A 24816-nucleotide genomic window follows, 5' to 3' on the forward strand; every position below is an offset into this window, starting at 1 on the left:
TACCGGCGCCAACGATTTAGGATTCCATGTCCAATGCGACAAAATCCCGGTTAATTCTCCGAGGAGATGACAGAGTGCTGCAGTGGTGTGTGTGGCGAGGAAAAAAGATCCTAACACAAGCTGAGCTTTAAACAAGCTTTTAATTCTCCACAGACCCACACTGGCGGAACAACCCCTTCGCTTTGCTTAGCCACTGATCAAATAATGCCACAAAGCAGCAGGGAGAATTAAATTACGAATCCCTGCTGTTTTTTTTCCCCTTTGAAATGCACATCTGTTTCTTGCATAAACCAATGATACACTCCTTTCTCTCCACTGCCATCACGTACTTTCCTCTCAGACCTCCACTCCTCCCTCAGCCACCTCCTCTCCCTCCCAGCTGAGAGCCTTATTCTCCCCTGCCATCCAAAGTTAGAGCTGGCCTCTCCCCTGATCCGCTTGATCCCTCATCAGGGAGGCCAAGTGTAATATCTCCACCGCTAAATTAGCATTTTTCTCATTACCGCTGCCTCTCTCCTGTTGCTGACTCCTCCCCAGCTAGAGTCAGGCCCTTACCTGAAAAATGGTAAAAAAGCCCTTTGCTCTGTTAGCGCATTTGCTCTGCTCCTTCTTCACCGGAGTCATCTAAAGTTTAAGGCGTCGCATCTCGGCTTTATTCTCTGCTTTATGGAATCTTTTAAAAAAAACAACAAAGACCTAAACAACATAAAAAAGTTTCAAAACCACTCGCCAGTGTGGATCCACTGGTTCCCACAGCATCCATCAGTCTTTGTCCTTCAAGATCATTTAAGCACCATTAACAAAAAGCATGAGATTAAAGTTTTACATTACACAACAATACATCTATGGAATTACCTCATTCAGGAATTTGTCTCACCTCAACTCCCGTTGTAGAAGCCACGCCTGTGGTGGGAGAGTCAGCATCCTAAATATGTTTCCAGTTTCATACCAGTTTGGAACCAACTCCCTGCTCTTGATCATATCTGCGGGCTTTTGTTAGAAGCCCATAGGGTTCTTCTAAGAACCTGACGTGATGCAGCGTTGGTGTTTAAAGAGCAGTGCAGGTAAGCTCCAGCTGCAGGTGAGAGGCACCCAGTGCAGGCTCAGATGTTATTTTAAAGCAAATCGCTTTATTGTTTATTGCTTTCAGGCTTCAGCTTCACCTGAAACAAACTTTACACCCATTTTTTCGTGGAAAGAACTTCGGGTGAACTCTGTAAGAAACTTCGAAAATTGCTGTTCTCAACATGTCTTCGCAGCACATTTTGATGCTTTAATGCTCCTCCCGATAAAATCACCCACAGCTCATTCAGGGCCAAATCTGAAAAGGATTTTCGACAATATGAAAAATAAACCAGGCTCTATCCTTTTTTAGATGGATAAAATGACCAATTGATTGAAATTTTTATCTTGTGCAGTGAAATGAGTGTTTATCAAATCAAATCAAATCAAATCAATCTTTATTTATATAGCGTCTTATACAATCAAAATTGTTTCAAGGCGCTTTCCAGAATCCCAGGGCCTATCATGCAGCTCCGAAGGCAGTGATACCTGTAAATAAATAGAGCGGGGTGGGAGAAGCAGAAAAACTACACAGGAATCAGCATAACTAGTCTGCTTGATGAGGAGAGGAGAGGAGAGGAGAGGAGAGGAGAGGAGAGGAGAGGAGAGGAAACCATGACCCAGTGGGGTGACAGAGGCCTGTCAGGTGATCATGTTTCTGGACCCCGGCAGCCTCGGCCTATAACAGCACAGCTAAGATGTGACCTAACGATTAGACGACCCCCTAAGTATGATAATTTGTCTGTCTATGATAGTAACTGGAACTACAGAATTAGTAACAATAAGCTTTTTCAAAGAGGAAGGTTTTAAGTATCTTAAAAGTAGCGATGGAGTCAGCCTCCCATACCTGGACAGGGAGCTGGTTCCATAGCAGGGGGGCCTGGTAGCTAAATGCTCGGCTCCCCATTCTACTCCTAGAGACTCTGGGAACCACAAGCATTCTGAGAGCAGAGCGGTCTATTGGGCTGGTAAGGTGTCACTAGCTCCTCCAGGTAGGATGGAGCTAGGCCTCTGAGGACCTTGTAGGTCAGAAGAAGGTTTTTAAAAATTATTCTAAATTTAATGGGCAGCCAATGAAGCGACACCATTACAGGAGTTATATGATCTCTTTTGTCAATACCTGTCAGAACTCTGGCTGCAGCATTTTGGATCAACTGGAGGCTTCTTAAAGAGTTGTTTAGACACCCTGATAATAAAGAATTACAATAGTCCAGCCTGGAAGGAACAAATGCATGGACTAACTTTTCAGCATCATGCCGCATCAGTAGTTTCCTGATCTTTGTGATGTTCCTCAAGTGAAAAAAGGCACTTCTAGAGACTAATTTAATGTGTGAGTTGAAGGAGAGATTTTGATCAAAAGTTACTCCTAGATTCCTCACAGAGAGACTAGATGTTAATGAGATACCATCTAGAGTGATCATGTGATCTAATCTATCCCTGAGAGGTTCAGGACCAAACACCATGACCTCAGTTTTTCCTGAGTTAAGGAGGAGGAAATTTGAAGACATCCAGGACTTTATGTCTTTAAGACAGGTCTGAAGCTTCACTAACTTCTCTGTCTCTGTCCTCTGTCTGAGGACTTTGCTAAACCTCCCAACACAAACACAAAGACTGGTTCTTTTTAGTCCCCTGTGCTCCAGAAAAAAGACTGAATGGGACAAAAATCTGAGGATTTAAATTGTGCTTTTAAACAGGGAAAACAAACCAAACCGCATGTTCTGATTAAATCCCACTGTCGTCACCACGGACAGGAAACACCAGCGCTCAGAGTTCACTACGGGCTTCAAGGGGACCAATCATACTTTTGAAGCTCTGCTTCTGCAAGTTTTGGGCGATGAAAAGCAACATTCGTGTCATAATCAGAGCTCTGCGTGAGGAGACGGCCGCTGAAGTTGTAGGGAGAGATTAGAAAGTCATTACCATTGTAGTGCAGAAGAGCTCCTTAAACCAGAGCAACGGGAACTCCAGGACTCCATGAAACGAGTCCATTTTGTCTCCAGCAAAATGAGGATTCAATTACTTTAGATTTTTTTTCATTTTTTTAATCTCGGTGCAAGTTCACAGTATGAAGGGACGCGTTAGCATTCATGTTTTAATCAGAAGTTTCGCTCGCTTCATTTTAAGGACACACAAGTTAACAAATCTTTTATGAGCGGTGGTTCAAAGCGAGTTTCCATCTCCACAGGCTGAGCACATGCACATGCACATGCACAGAGGAGTTAAAGTAATAAGAAGAGACAAGGACGTGCTGTGATTGGTTACAGTGGACTGTAACAGATCACAGACGGCAACGTCTTGGCCAGCTCTCTATTATTGCTCTTTGACTACGAGGGTGCCATTTTGTGAGATCCACTTTTATTCAATCTCAAATAAAAAGAGAAGATCCGATTCACTGACGCATGATAAAGCATACCTAAATTTAATTGATGAGGAGGGAAATTACAAGAAGAAAAAAAAAAGTCCTTGATGCAGTGCTATGATAACCTGTCCCACACACAAAGGAAAGGAAATGCCTTTGTTTACTTCACAGTTCATCTTTTTTTGTATGATTTATCATTTCAGAACGATCATGAATTGCAACCTGAAGGTGATCCAGCCCCGTGCCTTTGCTCAGAATTCCAACCTGCGCTACATGTGAGTAAAAGCCTCTTTGTCTGTGACAGCTACGTTTCCCTGTACCTTGAAAGGAGCCGCTCAGACGAGCGACACTTGACACTTTGCAACATGTTTCTGGATGAATTAGTGGAGCAGAAGATGAAGCAGTTGATCGCGACTGGCTTTGGGGAAATTGTGGCGCTGCTATTACTGTTGCAACGGCCGCACATCTTAAATGAGACATCCATTATTTCCCTGGGATAATTGGATTCCTATCTGCTGCGGCTCTTTGTGCTTCAGCTGAGTAACATGCCAAAGATGCACTTCTATTTAGCGCGTGCGCGCCAAATGGACAATTTAAGGAGGTGGCCGATCATCAGAGAGCTGGGTGAAGAACAAGGCAATTTCTTTAACAAAGGCTGATGTGTCACCAGGTTTGACAGCCTGTTATTCCTCAATTTTCCCAGAGTAAACACGGTGTGGAACTTCTTTTACCTGTGCCCACTGCTTTGCACAATTTTCAGCTGTCAGATAAGAGTTCAGACGCTCTACACTTCAATTACTGCCATTAGGCTTGAAGATGTGCGGCACGTTCCCTGTGAGAGAGAAACAGACGGCAGCAAATCATGAAGTGAATTTGAAAATAAACTCTGGTCTTTATGTACACGTTTGGATCATGTGCAAAATGTGTTAGTCTCGGTGTGCACGTGCTGTGGTGTGCATGCACACAGTGTTTTCTATCCCCCAACCCCCCTCAAAAAAGGGGTTTAGAGCCTCATTTCATTTTGCATTTCTCCCAGAATACATAAAAAATGCAGTTTTGACCTTCCCACCACGTTCTCCCACTCCTCTATTTGGTAAACATGACTGTGCTGTTTGATGGAAACCGTCTTCACAGAGGTGCGTGAACGGACAATGCTGTGCTCGGTTCCTCTCACTCATGAGAAACATGGCTGCAGACCTGTTGTTACTGATTATCCAAACAAGTGGAAGGAAAACAAAAAATAGAGGCAGAGAAAAAGCCACCCATCTGGGATGAACACGTGCATAGATGCAGAAGTGAAATTTTGAGCGAATTATTTTGCTTTCGCTGTGGAGCATTCACAGCCAAAGCCCAGACCATCCACGAGAGTGCTCCTCGATGCAAATTGCTGGTTGCTAGGTGACGCAAGTTGATGATGTAAAAGGAGATGAATTATTATGACTAAGCTTAGCCTAAGAAGGACCTCATTGATGACTGTGTCAAGCTCGAGTCTTCAGACCCGTTCCTCTGTGAGATCTGAAGCTCTCCTTCTCGTGTTTGGACAACAGCTCTGACATCACTGCTGATGATTCTTATTAACGACCTCAAACTGCCTTTCCAATTAACACTCTGCTTCGTGATTCCATACATGTTCCTTGCATCATTTAGTGGTTGCAGGAGTGAAGTTATGCACCTTGACAGGCAGCAGTTTCCTGACAGGCGTTGCCGAACAACGTTTGTGTATTTGCTGGATGAAGTCCTAACTTCCTGTCTGATTGACATCCTGCACAACAGAATGGACAAACGAGGCCCTCTATTGGCCGGCTGCAGAGTATGATGCCATAACACACTGGAACCAGACTGGATTCGGAATGACATGAGGCAATGCTGACATTTCTGTGCTCTTGGTTCAAGCCCCAGTGTAGTTGGAGGAGTCAGGGCACCTCTGGAGCACTGCCGAGGTACTCTTGAGCATGGTACCAGACCCTCCAAATGTGCACACGGGGCCCTGCTTTCACCTATATGCACCTGGGATAGACAACCGAAAGAAAATAAATTACTGTTTTAGTGTACCATACACTCAAAGTAATTCAGTGTACAATTACTGGCTTCCTACTATAATATGCAATAAATTGCATCCTTCATAGATGAATGGAGCACTTTTATCTTCCCTGAAATCAGCTACATTTATTAGAATGTCATTGACTTCCTGTTTATTCTCCAGAACTGCTCCTGTCAAAGCAGCCCTGCCGTCGTAATCCACTGTTATTTATCTCAGCCGAAAATAAACTTCATTAATCTACGAACTATTGCTTTGATCCATGGGAGATTTGATGTAGATCTGTAGATGGCTCAGAATAAGTTTCCTCAGTAAGGTTCCTGTTCTAGTCTCCTAACGCTCAGACGGGAACATCAGCTGTCCAATATGAAGGTAAATATAAACTGCAACTCTCCAGAAAGCCTCTCCAGAATTAAGTACACACTCGTGACACAAATATTTGGCGACGATCGGAATTAATATCCTCGCAAGTTGTGCACGTTAGCAAACAACCTTTGAACCCGGCTGATGGGTTTCTTGTTGATGCGTTCCGAGTGTGAAGGGTTGAGACAATAACTGTGGCAGAGCTGTGCAAACACATGTCCAGGGTGGTGTTGAGTGGGCACCTCTGCCACTCCTATTAAACAACTTTAGAACACAAATCTATACATTGGGGGTCTTTTTTTCTAAACATGGAAATAATTGCCAAATACACAAATGAATGTATAGGAGAAAAATAATGCTGTCTTAATTGTTTTAAACAAATTCTGTATTATTTTAGGGTCATTTCAAATGAATTTGTTATCCTACAGTCCGAGTACACGTATGCCTCTAATTTGGACGCACGTGTCCAACCTGTTTGATCCTTTTGAGTTTTACTCAAGATAATGGTGCATTTTTATTTCACCGCCTTCTGCAGAGGAAGCACAGAGGAGGAAGAGGAGGAGGAGGAGGAGGACAGTGAATGCAGCTGAACAAAAATAACGCAGCTTTATGAACTGGCTCCCAGCAGCTCGGCTGGGAGTAGTAACTCTAAAGGCAGCGTCATGACAACGTCCTACATATGTCTTTTATTTCATTATTGCTCTGTCCTGCAGGAAAAAAAAAAACTGGGAATCCTTTAATCCTTCCTTTACGTATATCCATAAGTGTTTGTCTGTGTGATGCGTCTGTTTAAAGACCACTTAAATAAAGTTATTAGTGTGTTGTTCTCAGAGGTCCCAGTGACTCAGCGGCAATTCCCATCACACCAAATATAGTGGCTGGAGAGATTCCAGGACCTCTTAAGTACCATAAAGGGCCATTAAAGAAGCAACCCATCATGTTTTGCAGTGTCTTTGCAGACAGATAATCCCACTCTGTGGCTCCTACTTCAGGTCCTTTTGGGCGCATTATGACACAGACGGTGATTAAATCAGAAGTCACGCTGATCTGCTTTACCTCGTTTGAATCTGCCTAAATTACTGCAAACTGAGATGCAGAATTATTTTATGCCAGCTTCCAGAAGTGGAGTTAGTAAATGTACTGGTTTTAAGTGCTGCTCCGCAGGTAGAAAGTGAAAGGGAATGTGGATAATGATGTTATTTAGCAGAGAGACACTAAGTTAAGGCAAACTAGATGTAAATCCCCCCTGACCAGGGAATATTAATAACTGTAGTGAAGAATCCTCAAAGTTCAGAATGCACATTAGTTCAGAATGGGTGACTTTTGTAATGATTGTGCTCTTTTGCAGCATTTTATTCAAGGCTTATTCTTGAAATTTCTTTAGGTGAGTGTTTATTAACACAAAGCTGTGGACAATAATGATGATCAAGAACATCAGAACATCTGAATCTCTGTAGCAAAGAATCAAGGATTCAATGAACTTAAGTCTTATAACAGCACAAATCTACATGTTTCCGGCCGGAAACCTACAGATAAGTGTTAATTAATTTAACACTGTAAAATTTACCTTCAGCACAGTTGTTTATTTCTTAGCGATACTGTCGTCTTTCCCCCAAATGTCGTCTTTCCCCCAAAACGTCTCCTCCACCAGCTGCTATGTTATTGAAACTCTCTTATTTCACAGCTATTTTCAGTCAGAAGTTAGAGTTAGATGAGAAGGGCAAGACATGCAGTTCATAAGAGCTTTGCTAAAGATGCACTTCACCAGCACTTCTACGAGCGCTAGTCACCTTCAGAACAGTCTGTTAGGTTCCTCTCACACCCTGAAGGTGTCACATGACCAGTGCATAACAAAGGAGTGTGTTTCTTCTTCACACTGACAGAGATAAAGTCAGAGATGAGCCACATTTATTGTAGCAAATGGGGACAAACTAAAACTGCCCTTCGCCGTTGCGGGGCGCCACACTGGCCCCGTCCTGCGCGCTGATGGCTAATTTGTGTTCCCAGTGGCTGTTTCTGTGTTTTTTCTTCTTGATGACATGTTTCATCACCAACATCAAATCTTTATGTTTCTCAAACAGATATTTGACCTGATTTTATTCGTCGGGACCAATGGACAGTAACTTTTTATGGAGCAGATGTTAGAAACGCTTCTGAAAGTATTCATGGTTAATAGATAAAAAACATTTTGTTTGTTTGTTTCAATGGCCACAGTGTCTGTAATTATTTAAGCTTAAACTACAGTATGGGATTGTTGGTCCATGTGATTTTGAGTGATACTCAGACAAAAGCATTTTTGTCTAAGTCATTAGATATGAAATGTAAAAGTAGCGTCCTGAGGGAATTTTTGATGGGGTTTTTTTATATGACATTTTTAGTTTGCAACCATGATGTTAATGGGAACAAACAAACAAACAAACATTATAATAATACCTCCTGAAGCAAAATCAATTAAGGATTTTGAAAACTCAAAAAGAGACAATTGCAGTTTGGTAACAGTGTTCAGTCAGACACACACACACATGCGCACACATGCGCACACACACGCACACGCACACACACACACACACACACACACACACACACCTAAAGGCAGTTTAGATCCAATTACCTTGGTGTGTATTTGGACTGTGGGAGTGCCTGAAAAAAAAAAAAACTCATGGAAAACGTAATTCGTAAAAAGACAAAACATGTATTTCGATGAAGAGCTGGTATTGTGTAAATTCCTCCACAGATGAGGCATTCAGCCTTAAAATGCCATCAAATGGCATCTCTGCCCCTCTCTGCATGGAAACCTTCCCTTTGATGAGTGCGAGGAGTGATGATAACTACGTGTTGGTCAAGGCCTGTCACTCATCTGTCATCACTTCCTGTTTGGCCCCACCGCGAGTCAAACATTCTCACTCTGTTCCCGCGACATTGCTCTCTCTCATGTACAGTATTTATTCTGCAGCCAGAGCTTCAGGTGGACATGAAGCCGACGCTGCACTGTCCTTTCAAGCCTTCAGCGTACTTCTGTCATTGCTGGTCCTTCTCTCTTTGATGCTGCTGACTGGACAGGCTTTGTGTGCTGTTCCTGTCCCCGTCTGTGTCAAATTAAAGGTCAGCGTCTGGATAGTGAGGCAACTCTTCTCTTTATTCTGGTGCAGCCAAGGGAGAGGTCCAATAAATCCAGAGGGAATGTTGTCACCAGGGAGGTGGAAAGGTCACTCCCCACAGGGAGAGGAGTGGAGAGAAGCTCTCTCATTAAAATCTCCCATCCTCCGTATTTTTGCTGCAAAGTGTCACTTTTAGAACCAGGTCAGGTAGCCAACTCCCATTATATCACCTTTAATTAGAAGTCTTGCTATTCAGTGTTTACCTTGTTAAGATGCTTTAAAACCCTCCCTTTTGTGTCCATTTCAAACAGACGCCACTTTCTTCAGCTTCCACTTTGTCTTCTCTGCATGTTTGGATGTTTTTATCCAGTTCCTGTTTCCTGCTCTGCTGACTGAATGTACCAAAAATGACATCTGCAGTTTTTTTAGGCATCTTGATTTAATATTGTCACATTATTCTGGCCGGTTCATCTTTGCTTCTGTTGTCAAGGAGGAAAAGGTTTAATTATTCTCAGGGCTGGAGAATGTTCCAGAAACATCTCTTTAACATCTTGGAAATATTTATGACATTGACTTAGAGGTGATCAGGTTCTTGACATCTCTCTATATACATATATAGACCCCCCCCCCCCTCCCCTCACAAACACACGCACACACACACACACACACACACACACACATATATATATATATATATATATATATATACTTTAGTATAGTAAAACTAAATCAAGTGAGTTGTAAAATTAGCATAAAAACAGTAACATTTGTGTCCAAAATGTTTGACCTTTATTTTGCCTCGAGAGCCCATTGAAGGTAAATCCTCAAAAGAAGCACAAAGCAACACAAATGCAACATAAAGCAGTAGTAGAAAAAATAAAACACTGATTAAAGCGCTTAAAAACAGTAACAGCCAAGTGAAATCAGGTCTGTGACGCTCTCGCAGGGCGCCACTTTTGGGGCGTCTAACTGATGGGCTTTGTTCTGACCCAACACGGATAAGGCTGATAAAGGATTGTGGATCATCTCTGGACCTCTGGAGAGTCTCCGTGACGATTTTTGGCCTCATCCTTGCAGTAATGTAACAAACCTACACAGCCTGAGATGTTTTTTAGGTCATCTTTGTAACACTTCTCTAAAGTACATAATATCTTTTTGATTAGTGCAACTGGAATGGCTGAAATCTGCGGGGTTTGTTTATCCCCAAACACATTTCAGACAAATTTAAACACAAACATATATTGCTGCTGTGACTCAAAGAGAACGTGACTTTTTTCTGTCTTTGCTTGGATTTCTAATCACACAGAATGCATTAAGGCCACAGCGGATTCAGTCAGAGCGTATGTGGGCAAATATTTTCTTTCTGTGGGAGTCGTCGTATGACTTTTGATTCTTTAAGACAGGCATACTGGCTGTTTATTTCTCCCTTTCAAAGTGTAAAAATGTAACACTGCTCTGGAGGAGGACTACCTCCTACACTCAGGCTGCACCCTTTCAAGACCGGAGCTGATCTTTTCAGCAAGCCTTCCACTATTTTTTTTTTTTTTTTTTTTAACATTTAATCCTAAATATGCACGATTAAGCTGGCTGGATTCCACACATTCCAGAACCCAACGCACAGGACATGGACCGTAGAGAGACACATCCTTGAATTAAAGCCTGTGATTTGTGCATTTGTGCGCTAATGTTCTTGCTCTCCTTCAACATTCAATTGGAATCTGACAATGTTGTGCAAGCCCGTTCCCTCCCACAGGCCGACCTGCTCTGCCAGGACGCAATCTGACCGTGGAAGTTAGTTGATGGGGAGGTAGAGGATGCTTCAGGACTTCCCTTCAGTAATAGATTTTGTAGTATACCACCCTCGCCACCCACATGGCACTACATGAAATCACTCCTGGTGCAGCAAACGAACCATCGGAAATGTTATTACAGCCCCAACCACTGTGTTGTTGCACAAGATTAATCATGCCAGGCTGTAGCATCGCTCGCTGCTTTTTGCTGACTTCAGCGTTCCTGGGAGGAGAAATTAGTTTTTCCACTATTAAAAAAAGGCCAGAGAAGAATATCTTGTATGTGCCTGCTAGATCTTAGCATATCGCATGGTTAACGTCTCAACATACAGGTTTAACGGAGTGAGTAATTTCAGTACGCCGTTGAGATGTGTTGATGTTTACGGCTCCTGGATGTGTGTTCTGCCGTTCTAACCGTAAAAACCTCTGTACATGCCACCGTCTGATAGCAGCAACATTGAGAGCGGCGCCAGGCGTCTGCGCAGGGCATGGAAACATGCTCTCTGGATGACCGCTGAGACGCTAGCTGAGTGTGAATGGAGTGTATCCGCCTGTGCTGTGGGTTGGAACCGGTTGCTTAGTGTACAGAACAAACGCCGGCTGAGCACAGGATTCCTGGACTGTTTTTGATCTGTAAAGTCTGGCCAAAGTCAAAGAATCATTGACAAGGACAACAATAAAATTGTGAAGCCTTGTACAAATGTCAGAAGACGCTGCTTCTGTTTGATCCTGCACATGTGTGTTGGATTCTGATATCAAATAACCGTACGAATATTAACACTGAGCAGGTTTTACTTTCAGGAAAAACTCGAATCTAATCGGGATTTTGGATGCACTGCAGGTTTTGTTGTAGAAGATAATCACGTTTTAATTAAACTGTTCTTTGGAAAGGGAATGGGGATCGCAGGATTAGACAGGTTCCCAATTCAAGCAGTCCCAAACACTCAGCATGCTATCATCAAAAGCGACGGTTGCCATGGTTCTGATAATCAATCAATCAATCAATCAATCAATCAATCAATCAATCAATCAATCAATCAATCAATCAATCAATCAATCAATCAATCAATCAATCAATCAATCTTTATTTATATAGCGTCTTATACAATCAAAATAGTTTCAAGGCGCTTTCCAGAATCCCAGGGCCTGACCCCAGACAAGCAACAGTGGCAAGGAAAAACTCCCCTTTAACAGGAAGAAACCTTGAGCAGGACCAGGCTCATATAGGGGGACCCTCCTGCTGATGGCCGGCTGGGTAAAGATAGAGGAGAGGAGAGGAGAGGAGAGGAGAGGAGAGGAGAGGAGAGGAGAGGAGAGGAGAGGAGAGGAGAGGAGAGGAGAGGAGAGGAGAGCACAGAGCACAGAAACACACACAAAAATACACTATTTATACAGCGGGTCAGCGGGGCCGGAGGTCGTCATGCAGCTCCAAAGGCGGCGATACCTGTAAATGAATCGAGAAAGGATAGGGGGGGGAGAAGCAGAAAAACTACACAAGTATCAGCATAACTAGTCTGATTTTAGCAGTGGATTTGCTAGTAGCTTATTAGCTGCAGATGCATTATCTTGCTGTAACTAACATGTTTTAAAATAACGAACCATTGAAAATTTGGCTAAACATGTTTGTGTTACAAATTACATATATATATAATATATATATGTGAGTATTAATCCTGACAGGGATATTTTCCTGAAGTGCCTGAGCCTGAATTAACCCTTATAAACAGAAAATGTAAGAGTGAGTGACTAAAAACACTAAGGTGAGATAATAACAATAATAATGCTGTTCGTCTCTTCCAACCTCGCTGAACCATCCGTGCTTTTATTGAACCCTCTCAACCTAAGTTGGTGGAAAGGTGATGAAAGCAGACAGATTAAGTCAGAAATAGAAACTGTGAAGCATCTACAGGTAAATAACAGCGTGCGAGAAGAGACGGATAAATAGGCATGAAAGCATTAGTACAAGAGCTGGGGGCTTCTCTTCAAAGCTTATTCACTGAGATGGAGAGCAGCCAGCCTGCACAGGCAATCTTTACATCCATAATCACAGCACTTTTGCAGAGCCTAATGCTTTATGACAATGGTGCTGGTCCTCAGACGGTGCTGGGTTGCTGTGGGTCACAGCGAGCCCCTGGAATAACGGCTTCACTTAATCTGCAGGACAGGATGTTCACTCTCATGAGACTCCGTGTCAGCCGGTGTGACCAGATCAATACGTCTGTTACACTGAGCCTTCTCCTGCTGTCTCCAGTTCAAACCTCACACCCACCTCTATGAGCTTCCTCACCACGATGCTGTCGCTTTATCGAAATCCCGATTTGATCTGCGTGATGCCAAACAGCTAATACTGGTTGTGGCTCAGGCAAAACAACACGTTTCATTACTATTAAATCTAAACAGACCTGCAGTCATTACACTGCTGGACGGGTATTAGCATTAGCATTGCAGCAGTGGTGGAGAAGTGAGTATAGTCTCATTTTTTGCATTTTTTCTTAAGTAGCCCAGAAAAATGCCCTATTTTAGTGACATATATGACAACTATTTAATCTATCCAAAACTCCGTCAGTATTATTCGCACACTGTCCTTTAATTTCTGCTGCTTGGCCTCAGAGAGGGAGGAAGTCCATACTGTGGATGGACTAAGGAATAAAGAATGGCAACTATTCCCCCGGGAAAGTCAGCAATCAAGCACTGATTGTGGGTATCACTGGTCACATGATCTGCCTGCATTATGCTAATATATATTCATTGTGAGGCAAACATAATGAAATGGTATTTCAGTTATTTTTTAGTTTATTTAAAGCGCATTTTTCGATAGAAAAATATGCAAGTCATATACGTATCACCACAAATATTGAAAATCATCATTCAAAGTGTTCAACAAAACAAGAGGCAGCAATGTTTACAGAGCCGCAGGCTAACTGCACCGGTGTAGCATCGCTAATGTTAGCTGAGCTGCTGGCTAATGTTCATTTGCGAGGACACTTGTAATTGTGAAATCACACTTTTGTTTAAATAGCTCTCTTCATTAAACCCGCTCATTACGTATAAAGCAAAACATTTCAAATAAACCTGAAAAAGTTCATTTGTCAGTACTATTTTCCTCGACATGGCCACCCTACTCTGCCTCTGATTGGCTCATCTGTTGATGAAGGCAGAGGGTACTAGCATGCCATGACCAACTAGGGCTTCACCATCCTAGGGTAAAAATGAGCACTTTGTCTTGGAGATACTATTGAATGTTGAGGGATTTAGAAGGGGATATATGCAATGCTGACTAAATAAATAAGTGAAAATATACTATACACTCGCGTATCTTCTGGACTACACCAGTGTGTTGCTGGTTCCATGCCCATGGTCTGGGCCTGTGCCCTTGAATTGAGTAGCTGGGGCAGCCTCAGCCAGATCCTGCAGGCCAGATGAGGTTCTGTGATTCCTGAGGTGACACTTTGCCCATCGGACACTTGTGCTTACTTCTATCCTCTTCTGTCCTCACATCACTCGCCTCTCACTCCAGGAAACTGCGTACTGATGGACAGTGTGCTGGCTGAGTCTTGACACGCAGCGTACACAACACCAAGCCCCTCCACACAGGCGCCGTCAATCAAACAACACTAGCGAGGAACCTTCAGATGTGTTTGGACAAGAGGATGAGAGTTTCAGCCAATCCAATTGCTATTTACTGTCGGGGGGTGGGGGGTGGTGGTGCAGGATCAGGCATTTCCTCCTCATCCCTATGGTCTTTGCTGTAACCTCTGGCCCCTCATTCACCGAAGCTGAGAGGGGGGCGTGCAAGCGTGGCGCTGGGCTGATTTTCCTTGTGTCAGAGACAGATAGAGGGGACAGACTCTTATGTGCGAGAGGAAATAGGCTTTTTTTCCCCCTTTGGTGCGTCTGAGGAGACCCGTCAGCTGGCACTGGTCTGAATGTTCCATGTCAGGTGTCCTGCTTGTCATCATTTTCACGGTGCATTTTAGGGCTTTCTGAAGGCTGTCAAGCATCCTATGGTTCAATAGAACATTTAGGGGCAGCAGGCCTGGCCTGAAAGTCAACAGTTGAATCCAGAATTTTTCACTTTTAGGGGAGAAATAATTCTGTATTGGAGGTGTGAGAGTAAGTCTGGACATTCTTTTCAGCCACGTTAGCTTAAGTTATGCTACCGTTTAAATGTTAGCAAAGTCATGGCAAAGATCTCCTTGCTAACAATTCCTGCCAATGTCATTTTGGAAGCGACACTACAGGAAACATCTGTGCACATGCTGATGATAGAGGAGTCACAATCGAGGAGTCACAAGTCCTCTTATGGTTTGTGCACACATGTTTGGAGCCACAGAAAAGAGAATGTGATCAAATGAAGTGAGAGCTCAAAGACAAGAACCTCTGATAGCTCAGCATTAAACCCCTTTTATGTGGGTCGTGTTTGGTCTTCAAAACAGTCCCTACATTCCCCATGAAAAGCAATGTTTTTACATCAAATCGCAGCTGTGGAGATGAAACAGCTGGTGCGAGTGGTGATTTTCAGAGGCGCTAACTCGCTGCCTCTCCAAATATCTAAACCACTCTCAAGTGCCGTTGCCTATCACACCTTAAAACTCACTGAACCGTTCCGATAATCGAAGTCTCTTTCACAAATGTCACCCCGAGTGAGCAGCAGACAGTGATGCACGCACTTAAATTCTGCTGCCATTATCATTAAGTGCATTTACATGCGCACAAGGAAACTGAATTCTGAATTCTGGATGTGCCAGTATCGACCCAGAGTATCCTTAATGTAGCTGGACAATCACCCCCGATAGCTTGGTTGGGAGTGGCCTAGTGAGAGCGTGCGGCCTGCCAGCTGGCTTATGCATACGTGCACGTGATACATTTTATATTTTGCTGACCTGGAAACAAAAGCTTTACAAACACGAACAGTTTGTGATCTGTGAGTATGGCCGAGAACTATTGGAAGAACTGAAGGAACTCAATGCTTTCAAGACCATAGAGGGGCGCAAAACCTGAAATTATTTTAAAAAACTATCCTCCACAGGCCCGTTACGATGTGCACCCCCATCAGCGCAATGCTCATGGTGGCTCTAGGTGCTCCTACCCCAGAAGGCCATGCCGAGTATCTCCATGCCGAGTATCTCCATGCCGCGTATCGCCATGCAGAGTATCGCCATGCAGAGTATCTCCATGCCGAGTATCGCCATGCCGAGTATCTCCATGCCGAGTATCGCCATGCCGAGTATCGCCATGCCGAGTATCTCCATGCTGAGTATCACCATGCAGAGTATCGCCATACAGAGTATCTCCATGCTGAGTATCGCTATGCTGAGTATCTCCATGCCGAGTATCGCCATGCAGAGTATCGACATGCAGAGTATCTCCATGCAGAGTATCGCCATGCAGAGTATTTCCATGCCGAGTATCGCCATGCAGAGTATCGACATGGCAAGTATCAAGTATAAACTCAACCATCGCAGGTGTTGATTCAGCTTTGGCTACTCTCTCTCTCTCTGGCGATGGACCGTTTTAGCGTAAATGGTCAATTGGTGAGGACCAACAACAACAAAGCGCAAATCACCACCTGGCGGAGGGATGGGGGGTGGGGGGGGGGGGTTATTGATGCCACCCCTAATCCGGCTACTGCAATCTCCTTTGTAGACAGAAAGCCCGGTTGTATAAAAAATGCACGCCAATCGCGGCACAAGTGTATTCCAATTTCGGTGCACGCTTACTGAATCGTCGCTGCTTTTTAATTTCCCTTCCCTTCTTCTGCCTCATGCATCCTTCCTGCAGTGCTCCAGGTTTTTCTGTCGCAACCGTTGGCTGTTCCAGACAGAATCTGTTCTGTGCTGATAGCTCCACTAAACCCAATAAATGGTAATAATGTTCTAATCTGAATAAATGAAGACATTCCTTATAAGTTTTAGTCACTTGGAAAGAGCTTTAAATGTTATTGCACAACGTTTTATCGTTAGAATTTGAGTCTTCTATGATGTGCTCCAAAATAACAACCATAATAATGACTAGAAACAGCAAATACAATATATAGGCAGTAGTAATATATGGTTACAGAGCAAAGTGGTTGCTTTATGATCAAAGACCCACGCTTTGAAAAAGTCCTTCCGGAATGCAGAAGATCACCAAAATGCAATGAGGTTTTCCTCGGCCCATAATTAACATTTCCAAATTTCATTAAATTCATAACTTCAGAACTTTGTGACTCATTTTACTAAAAGGAAGACAAACAAAGGCCGCCTGTCACATGGCCTCCTTGGCAAAAGTAATAATAATACTAACAATAACACCACCAATAATAATAATAATAATGGTGATGACAATAATAATAATAATAACAATGATGATACACACTACAGATGAGATAGTTGGAGGTTTGTTTCTAGTTTAGATGCCTCATGAAGAAGGTTCTGGGTTTGCGTCTTTCTTGTGCCTCCGTACTGTGTGTAACGGTGATAGTCTAAGTTTGATCTTTCCTGTTCCCTGTATGTAAAATATACGTTGTTACTTTGTTTCCAGCAGGATAGATAGAATTGAAATCAGGCTGTTCCCGGTCAAGGTGTCGTCCTACTTCCCCCCCCCCCCAGCTCATGACTGCCATCTGCCCCTGCTCCTCTTCCCACGCGACAAAACAAGTCAAAATGGCAGCCTCGGGTGGGCGTGTATGACGGCTGCGGCAGAGGGGATGCAGGGATATTCTGGCAGCAACAGGCTGCTCAGATGATCGCACAGCAACACCTTCATGGGGAGGGGGAGAAGGGGGGGGGGGGAGAGTGCTGCCGTCCCCTGTTCCTGCCGCCGCTTTTAACGACCGAACTTATTATCATCAGCCAGACGCCTCAACCTTTTCAGCGTGTGATTCTGTTCTACTAAGCGACTGTGACGTCCATGAGTAAACCAAACAGCAGAGACACAGGTGAGAAACACAGAGGCGATCTGGTGAGGCCAGGCAGAGAGGAGTCGGGAGGAGGGCGAAGCTAAAGACGGACGCGACACCATCAAACAGATCCTGACGGACAGAAGAGGTTCCAGCTGCTGAGCAGCAGTGAGCCAGGACTGAAGTGGATCACCATTTTCTAAATGAGGCAAAGATGTCGAATTACATACGAACCATTGTGAGGGTTCATTAAATCACAATTAAAATAAGGAATTTAATGATGACATTAAATGGGTTTTAGGGCTTTTAATCAATGGGTGGAGCAACACTTAGCCTGCTTAACTGTTGCACATTTGTGTGTGTGTGTGTGTGTGTGTCCTGTAATGGACTGGTGGCCTTTCCTGTGGATTTCTGCCTCTCTCCCAGCAGCTGTTGGGAAAGCAGAGTTTCTCTTCCTCCGTGATTACATCATTTTCTCTTGTGTTTTTGGCCACAAGTGGAACACCATCCTCATAACCTGGCAACTAAATCTGGCAGCAACAGAATCAAGGTGTTTTTTTCCTCTCTTTATAGTTATAAAAATTAGGGAGACACTTTGTTGATTAAGCATTTTTCCCTATTTGACAATATTTTAGCTTTTAAAGGACAATCCCAGACACGTTTTGGAGTTTTAAGGCCTTATGCCATATTTAGTCACTGTTAAACAGTATATTATATTCCACTTTTATACTCCGAACCATTACTTTGACAAAGGGCTAAAAATGCAGCGTGTGACATCACACAAGGTTTTATTCCAGCCAGTATATCGGGGTCCTCCTGAGGCCGAGCTCCGCTGTTGTTTTATTACACTGGATTCAATTGTGCCCAGTCACTCAGTACAACCGTCTACAGAGGTAAATTCATTAGGAACTTCGGTCACAATGGTGATAAAAAAATTGAAGTGTCAAATCATCAAAAAGCCACAGGGACTCTAGTAAAAATGATTGGGGAGCCCCGGTAACATTTACCTGCTTATCGCCCTTAAATAAAACACTACCTCGCTATTTTAAACACGTCTCTGTGCTGCTGTGCACCTGTAGCAAGCGCGGTCTTTTCCATGGCTTGCTGGTTCACGACAATCCATCAAAAGCCGCTATTTGAGGAGCAACAACAGAATAAACCAGGTTGTGTAATGAAGCAATTAAGCTAGCAGTGAGTGGTAGATTGACATTTGACTTTTAATACTTGTCCACATATATTTTGGCGAAAACAAGGCCTTTTCCTCGCCCAAATGCTTGCCAGTAATTCCACGATGTTCTTTGTTCTCCCCTTCATTTTCATACAGATTTTAGTAGAAACAATGACAGAAATGCGGAATTATCTCATCTGCTTAATAACTCTTTGGGATGGAGGGAGCTGTGAAGTGATGAGGTTATTGCACAGAAACACAAAGAAGCACTTTTCCATCTCAAAACGGACGGGAAACCTCAGACGGGATTTCTTTCTTCTTCGTCGACTGACTGCTCCGACAAATCTGTAGAAATGTTGCTGCATTCCGCATCCGGACTCCGTAATTTCTTTTCCATGGGAGGACCTTGCGACGTCAACTTTTAAAGAAAAAAAAACGTGTTCTTACAAAATTGTGTCACACCTGAGCCAGGCCGCCTGGTGCACGTGATGATGTCATGGTTTCATCGTGGATTCATATCTTCTCCGAGCTCTGATGTTTGGAGCATCTCCGCCATGATGACATCAGAGCGGGATGAGCCAGTGGCACTCGCTTCTTTACCCACAGATCAATTCAGCATGAGGCCTCGCTACTCTTCCTCACTACTCTTCATTGCCCCTCTTTATCGTCATGGTTCATAGCTACTCTTCATCACCGCTCTTCGTTGATACTCTTCATTACTACTCTTCGTCGCTATCAGTGCTCAAATTACAATCTGAGCTTTGTAGGGGGTCTTTAAAATGACTGAAGATAAGAGGGAGATAAATAAATAACGAGCCATTTCAGAGAGCGAGAGAGGTGAAAGAGAGAGATATCACTGCTCATTACATGGTCCAACACACACACGCATGCACACACACACGCACACACACAGTAGCCCACTTTATGAGACACTGTCCCCAGCAAGACAGCCAGCAAGCGCTGCATGAAAGAGGTTTTCGGCAGCCTGTTAGAGCCTGTGAAGTCAGGTCTAGATGGTTGGACACACAGGCACCTTCCCAACAGCTCTCTCCATTATTCTGAAACGGCCTCTGTTTCTGTCCACTGGTTCAGAAGCAGCAGATAAGCGAGAGACATCGTGAATCAGAAACTGTCCAAGTGTGAGGCGGGCCAACCTTCAGGTGTGGAGCTAGCATAGAGGCCGAGCTAGTACAGCTGTGCTGCGACGATGGAATCTGGGCCTCCACAGCTGGTTTTTCTTTCCTCAGAAACCCAAAATAGATTATTATTTATTTAGATGGTATATAAATAAATAATTATATTCAATAAGAGGACTCAAGAGCCCCACAGATGGAGGATTTTACTGCCGTCATGGGAGCGCCTACACCTCCTTGTTGACTCCCACATGATTGGAACCCACATTGCTACTCTTCATCACTACTCTTGCTACCCTTCATGGCTACTCTTCATCACTACTCTTTGTAATTACTCTCGCTGCTCACCATCGCTACTCTTCATCTTTGCTTTTCATTTTTACTCTTCATCACTGCTCCTCATCACTACACTTCATTTCTATTGTTCATAACTCTTCTTCACCATTCTTTATCGGCACACTTTGTCACTTCGTAGCTATTCATCACTACTTTTGCTACTCTTCATCACTACTTTTGCTGCTCTTCATAGCTACCCTTCATGGCTACTCTACATGACTACTCTTCATCACCACTCTTCATCACTACCCCAGCTAGTCTTCATCACTATGTTTTCACACCCTCGCTACTCTCCTTTGCTACTTTTACCACTATACTTTCTCGCTACTCCTCATCGCTACATTTCATTGCCGCTCTTCCTCACTACCCTTCGTAGCTACTTTTCACCGTTACTCTTCATCACTCCTCTTCATCCCTAATCCACCAGGCTCTACTGTTGCGTACTGTCAATGTTACATCAGTATCGCCTTGAAAGGATGTGCGTCGCTGTGTCTTTTGTGATTGTGAAAGGTTGTATTGTGGGGAAAATAAGCTGTTTGGGAGTGAGGGAATAAAATCTGCTCGCGTTGCTGCCTTCCACTCTCTTTCCTCCCTGCTCCGATTTGTTTTATTGTCCTCTTACGGTGTCACTCATTAATGTAAAGCCAGAGGAGGCGTCCCAAGCTGCTGATGTGTGGTACAGCTTTAGGGGGCTGTTATTGTTGCAGGAGCGTCATCAGACCATGAGACCAGGCTAATGTAACCTGGAGCCGACTGCAAAGCAACTGCGTTTAATCTTTTGGGCACAGCCGTTTTGCATGTTCTGAATGTCACTGCTCTGATTTCTACCTGCGAGAGCGTTTTGTATGTCACCTGCTCGGGTTGCGTTCCTGAAAGTGTTGATGCATCCAGCTGAAATGGTCGTGGCTCTCACAACCTCTGAGCCGTGCTCCGGACGCAGAGACGCTGGCGGCTGTGCAGATTTTGGATCCGACAGGTCAGGCTCAGGCTGGCAAACAGCTGCTGCTCACCAAACCTCCGCTTACATTTATTCAAAATACTTAACAAATTTGCTGCTGGAAACTAATCTATTAGCAACATTTTAATGTTCAAAACACACTCAGAACCCTGTTTCACTGCCAGCAGGCACACAAATCTATGACTATTCAGAGTCATTCTCACCATTTTGTTCAGCATTCTAAAAGGGTCTTTTCTTACTTATTTTCTTTCCTTTTTTTTTTTTTAAGCAATTATCTGTAATATTGTGCGATGTGGTCATATAATTGCTTCGGAACTGACTGCCTCTGGAAGATTTTTCTCATTTTGATGCAGTTCCTTGGTGAATTGAAGGGGAAAAAAATGGCTCCTCTTGAATTATTATGAGTATTTATTTGTACCTGAGCTTTCTTCTCCATAAAACTGTGAATCTTCCCACCGGTCTGGTGAGGACGGACCCCGAGGTCCAGGAAATGGAAGAAGACACCAGAAGAAAAGCCAAGAAGCTGACACAGTTACATCAAGTGTAAATGTTGGGGGGAAAAAATGATTGACAAGTTGGAGTTCTTAGAAAGATTCCTTGTTGGATCTTTCCCCCTCCGACTGTGAGGCTGCAGTGGAAACACAATGTAGGTTCTTTTATAATGAAAAGGAAAGAACGAGAGCTGTTATTCGCATACTGGATGAGTAAAAACACACTTGACACCGAGTCTCTGCTGAATGGCTGTTTTGCTCTTGTGTGTCTCATGCTGTGTGTATGTGTGTTTCTAAAAGTGCCAACCTCATAATAGATCTGGTTGCAGGTGAAATTCTCCTGGTTAATTCTCTGTTAGTTACTGACAGTTCTACGCCAAAGGGTTTATGCTAGAACCTGATAAAAAATGGTCAAACATTATTATTTGCTGTACAGCAAGTCCACAGGAAAAGAAGGTGCTTTCTGTGGGAAAACAGACAGGAATAAGGGCCAAGACTGTGACTCAGTAGAAATGTTTTAATTACCAGAAACAACATTTAATTGAGTCCTAGGGACAGTGAGAATTACAAATGGGCCCAGGCAGACAGGCCCTGCTGCAGTCTGGGCTGGCTGCTGCTGCTCCAGACTGTTGCGCGTTTGAATGCAAGTTCAGCAGTGAATGCCTGCATCGCTTGGTGTGAGGATTTGTGATTACGTGCCGGTCAGCCTCACAGAACAAATGATTTAAGGTCTCCTGCTTCGGGGGAAAGATGCCAAACACACTTGAGCTCCTTCGGTAGTCAACCTTCACTTTTGCTGCAACACCCCGGCACGTGATTTATCGAGGGTTTTTAGGAATCCACAGAGCAGCGTTAGTACACCCGAGCACACAACAGGCTGCAGTGCTGTGAGCCACAGCTCTGTACAGCTGCGCTGCTCTGCTGCAAACAGGAATTTTCAGTGAGATTAATTCAAGGTTTTACTTTGGATGATTTAGCTCGGTGAGTTCTTGATATTTGAACTCAACTAAACTAACCTGCGCAGCGTCTCTTCTTCACTGAAACGTTGGAGTCAAACCAGCAGACCGGCTGTGATTACCCAGAATCCTTTTGCTTTCGGTAAAAATCTATCTGAAAAGAGAAGCGGCTGGAAATGTTTGTTGCAGTTCTTTGAAGAGGGGGAAAAAAATGCTCCCGGGCGTCTTTATTGCTGTTTTTTTTAATCAAGTCTAACATTTTATCGATCTCAGCAAGAGGCATTTCATAAAGCAGCAGGAAGGAGCAGGCAGCCAGTGGGAAGCCTGAGCCGCGCTCGCCGCCGTGTTCTCTCTCTCTCAGCTCGGCGTCGCCATTAGAGCGCTAGCTGCAGTGTTCTGTGTGCTGTTTGTGTCATTTGTTCTGTGTGAAGGCCCACGTGTTATCTTTATAATTAACAAATGTAATCAGAAGTCTGGCTGAAAGGTTTGGTTGTGTGGCGACGCCATCAGCCCTGCGGCACCTCTGTCTCCGCTTGTCTCATTAGATGGGAGACAATTTTCCTGACATTACTCAGTCTATATTAGCATCTCCATCCCTGTCTGGAGAAATAATCAGAATCATGGCTTAAAGGCTTGCTCCTCCTGCATGCTGGAATGTTGGTGAGCATCTCTTCCATGTAATGAGCCGCATAGACGGATGACTTTCAATATTCCGTTGCATTAATTATGCTGACAAATTGAAAGCTCAAGTGATAATGCAGGGCCATATTCCACTAACTAACATCTTAACCGCACCCAGCTCAGCGAGCTTGGGCCTAAGCTGTCATCTCATAAAGCTTTTTGCTTCATCACAGCCTTAATTCATCTTTCAACCTTGTGCTAAAACAGGACCGCTACAGTAACACAAAGATACCACTCAGGGATCAGAATCAGCGGAACGACACAAGCGGGTGTGCTCATAATGCTGATAACTGAATTTCCAAAAAGCTTCAGAAAAGGATTAAGTTCTTATTAAAACTAATCATTTCCTGTCAGTCACAGCTCGTGCGGGGCTGTTATTTAATGCCATTAGTCACCATAAGGCTGCTGTTTACAAAAAACGTAGATCGCTGAGGAGAGCGTCATTTATTCCTGACTGACTCAGAAGCTCCATTATTCAGTAAAAATGCCTTTTCTAATAATTCAGCAGTTTTATTTATACCGTCCAAAATTCCGAACACTGCCTCTGTGGGCCTGGCAGTCGGCTCCCGGTATGAGTCTGTCCCCAGACATTGGAGTGACTAGAGGGAAAAGCAGCCAAGAGCCACTGCCAGTGTCTTCAAACATGTAAGAAAGAGAGCAGAATAATCACAGGATTTACAGGTGATCTCTAGTCTGACTAGATTAGGAGATGACAATGACAAATGCTAATGCAGGAGGAAGATCACGTCTTGCCAAGTTGCTCCAAAGACAGATTTACATCTGTTGTCCAACAGGGAGCGGTGCTGCATGGACACCGTGTGTGGTGGTTAATCAGGTTTTGGACGGCTGCTTTGTGTGAAGGAGAAAGTGTGTGTTTTTACCTACTTTAGAAACAGACAGACATCGGAGAAAATAAGCCCAGTGCCGCCTCGTTGCAATTATTATTTATATATGAAAAATCCCCACATTTATGAATTTATGCAGGTAGGATTTTGGATGTTTTATAACCTAGAAGATTATAAAAGAAGACAAACCAACTTTTGATGAGTAGAATTATTTAAAACATCCCTGGCATCAATGCAACAGCACTTCCATCCATCAGAACAAACTTCAAACTGAAGAACAACCTGTAATAAACATAGTGATGATAATGGAAGCATCCTTAATGATCACTGGCAGCATAACAGGAATCGGCAACAACTGTAGCGATGACGTCATCCCAATGTGCCGCTTGTGGTGCGTTTAAATGCAGAACACAGCAATCAGACATTCTGCCCTTGTAGCTCTCTTGACATGGCCTGTGTGTAACCACATGCTAATGATAATATAAGCAACAATACTGCTAACAGATGATTGGACGTTCTATTCCTCACTCCAGGCGACTTTGCTGCTTCATGTGCTTTGACCAAGCTGGTGTGGAGGAGGAATAAACAGGTTTCCTTCCAGATGAGAGGAATTCTGAAACGAGACATGCACACATGCTCAGGATTTTCCTGAGATTAA

The 24816-nt window shown here is 43.7% G+C and overlaps 1 protein-coding gene across 3 annotated transcripts in view; it reads left to right on the forward strand.

Annotated features, from left to right (window-relative positions):
- The window catches only part of ntrk3b (neurotrophic tyrosine kinase, receptor, type 3b), a 130266-nt gene that overhangs the window by 22894 nt on the left and 82556 nt on the right, over positions 1–24816 (forward strand). For all 3 annotated transcript variants that reach the window (XM_011609523.2, XM_029846418.1, XM_029846419.1), the window contains exon 3: positions 3625–3696. In XM_011609523.2, the coding sequence (XP_011607825.2) occupies positions 3625–3696 (72 nt within the window). The remainder of the gene's footprint in view (positions 1–3624; positions 3697–24816) is intronic.

This window comes from Takifugu rubripes, chromosome 13, assembly GCF_901000725.2.
Source record: "Takifugu rubripes chromosome 13, fTakRub1.2, whole genome shotgun sequence".
Taxonomy (NCBI): Eukaryota; Metazoa; Chordata; class Actinopteri; order Tetraodontiformes; family Tetraodontidae; genus Takifugu; species Takifugu rubripes.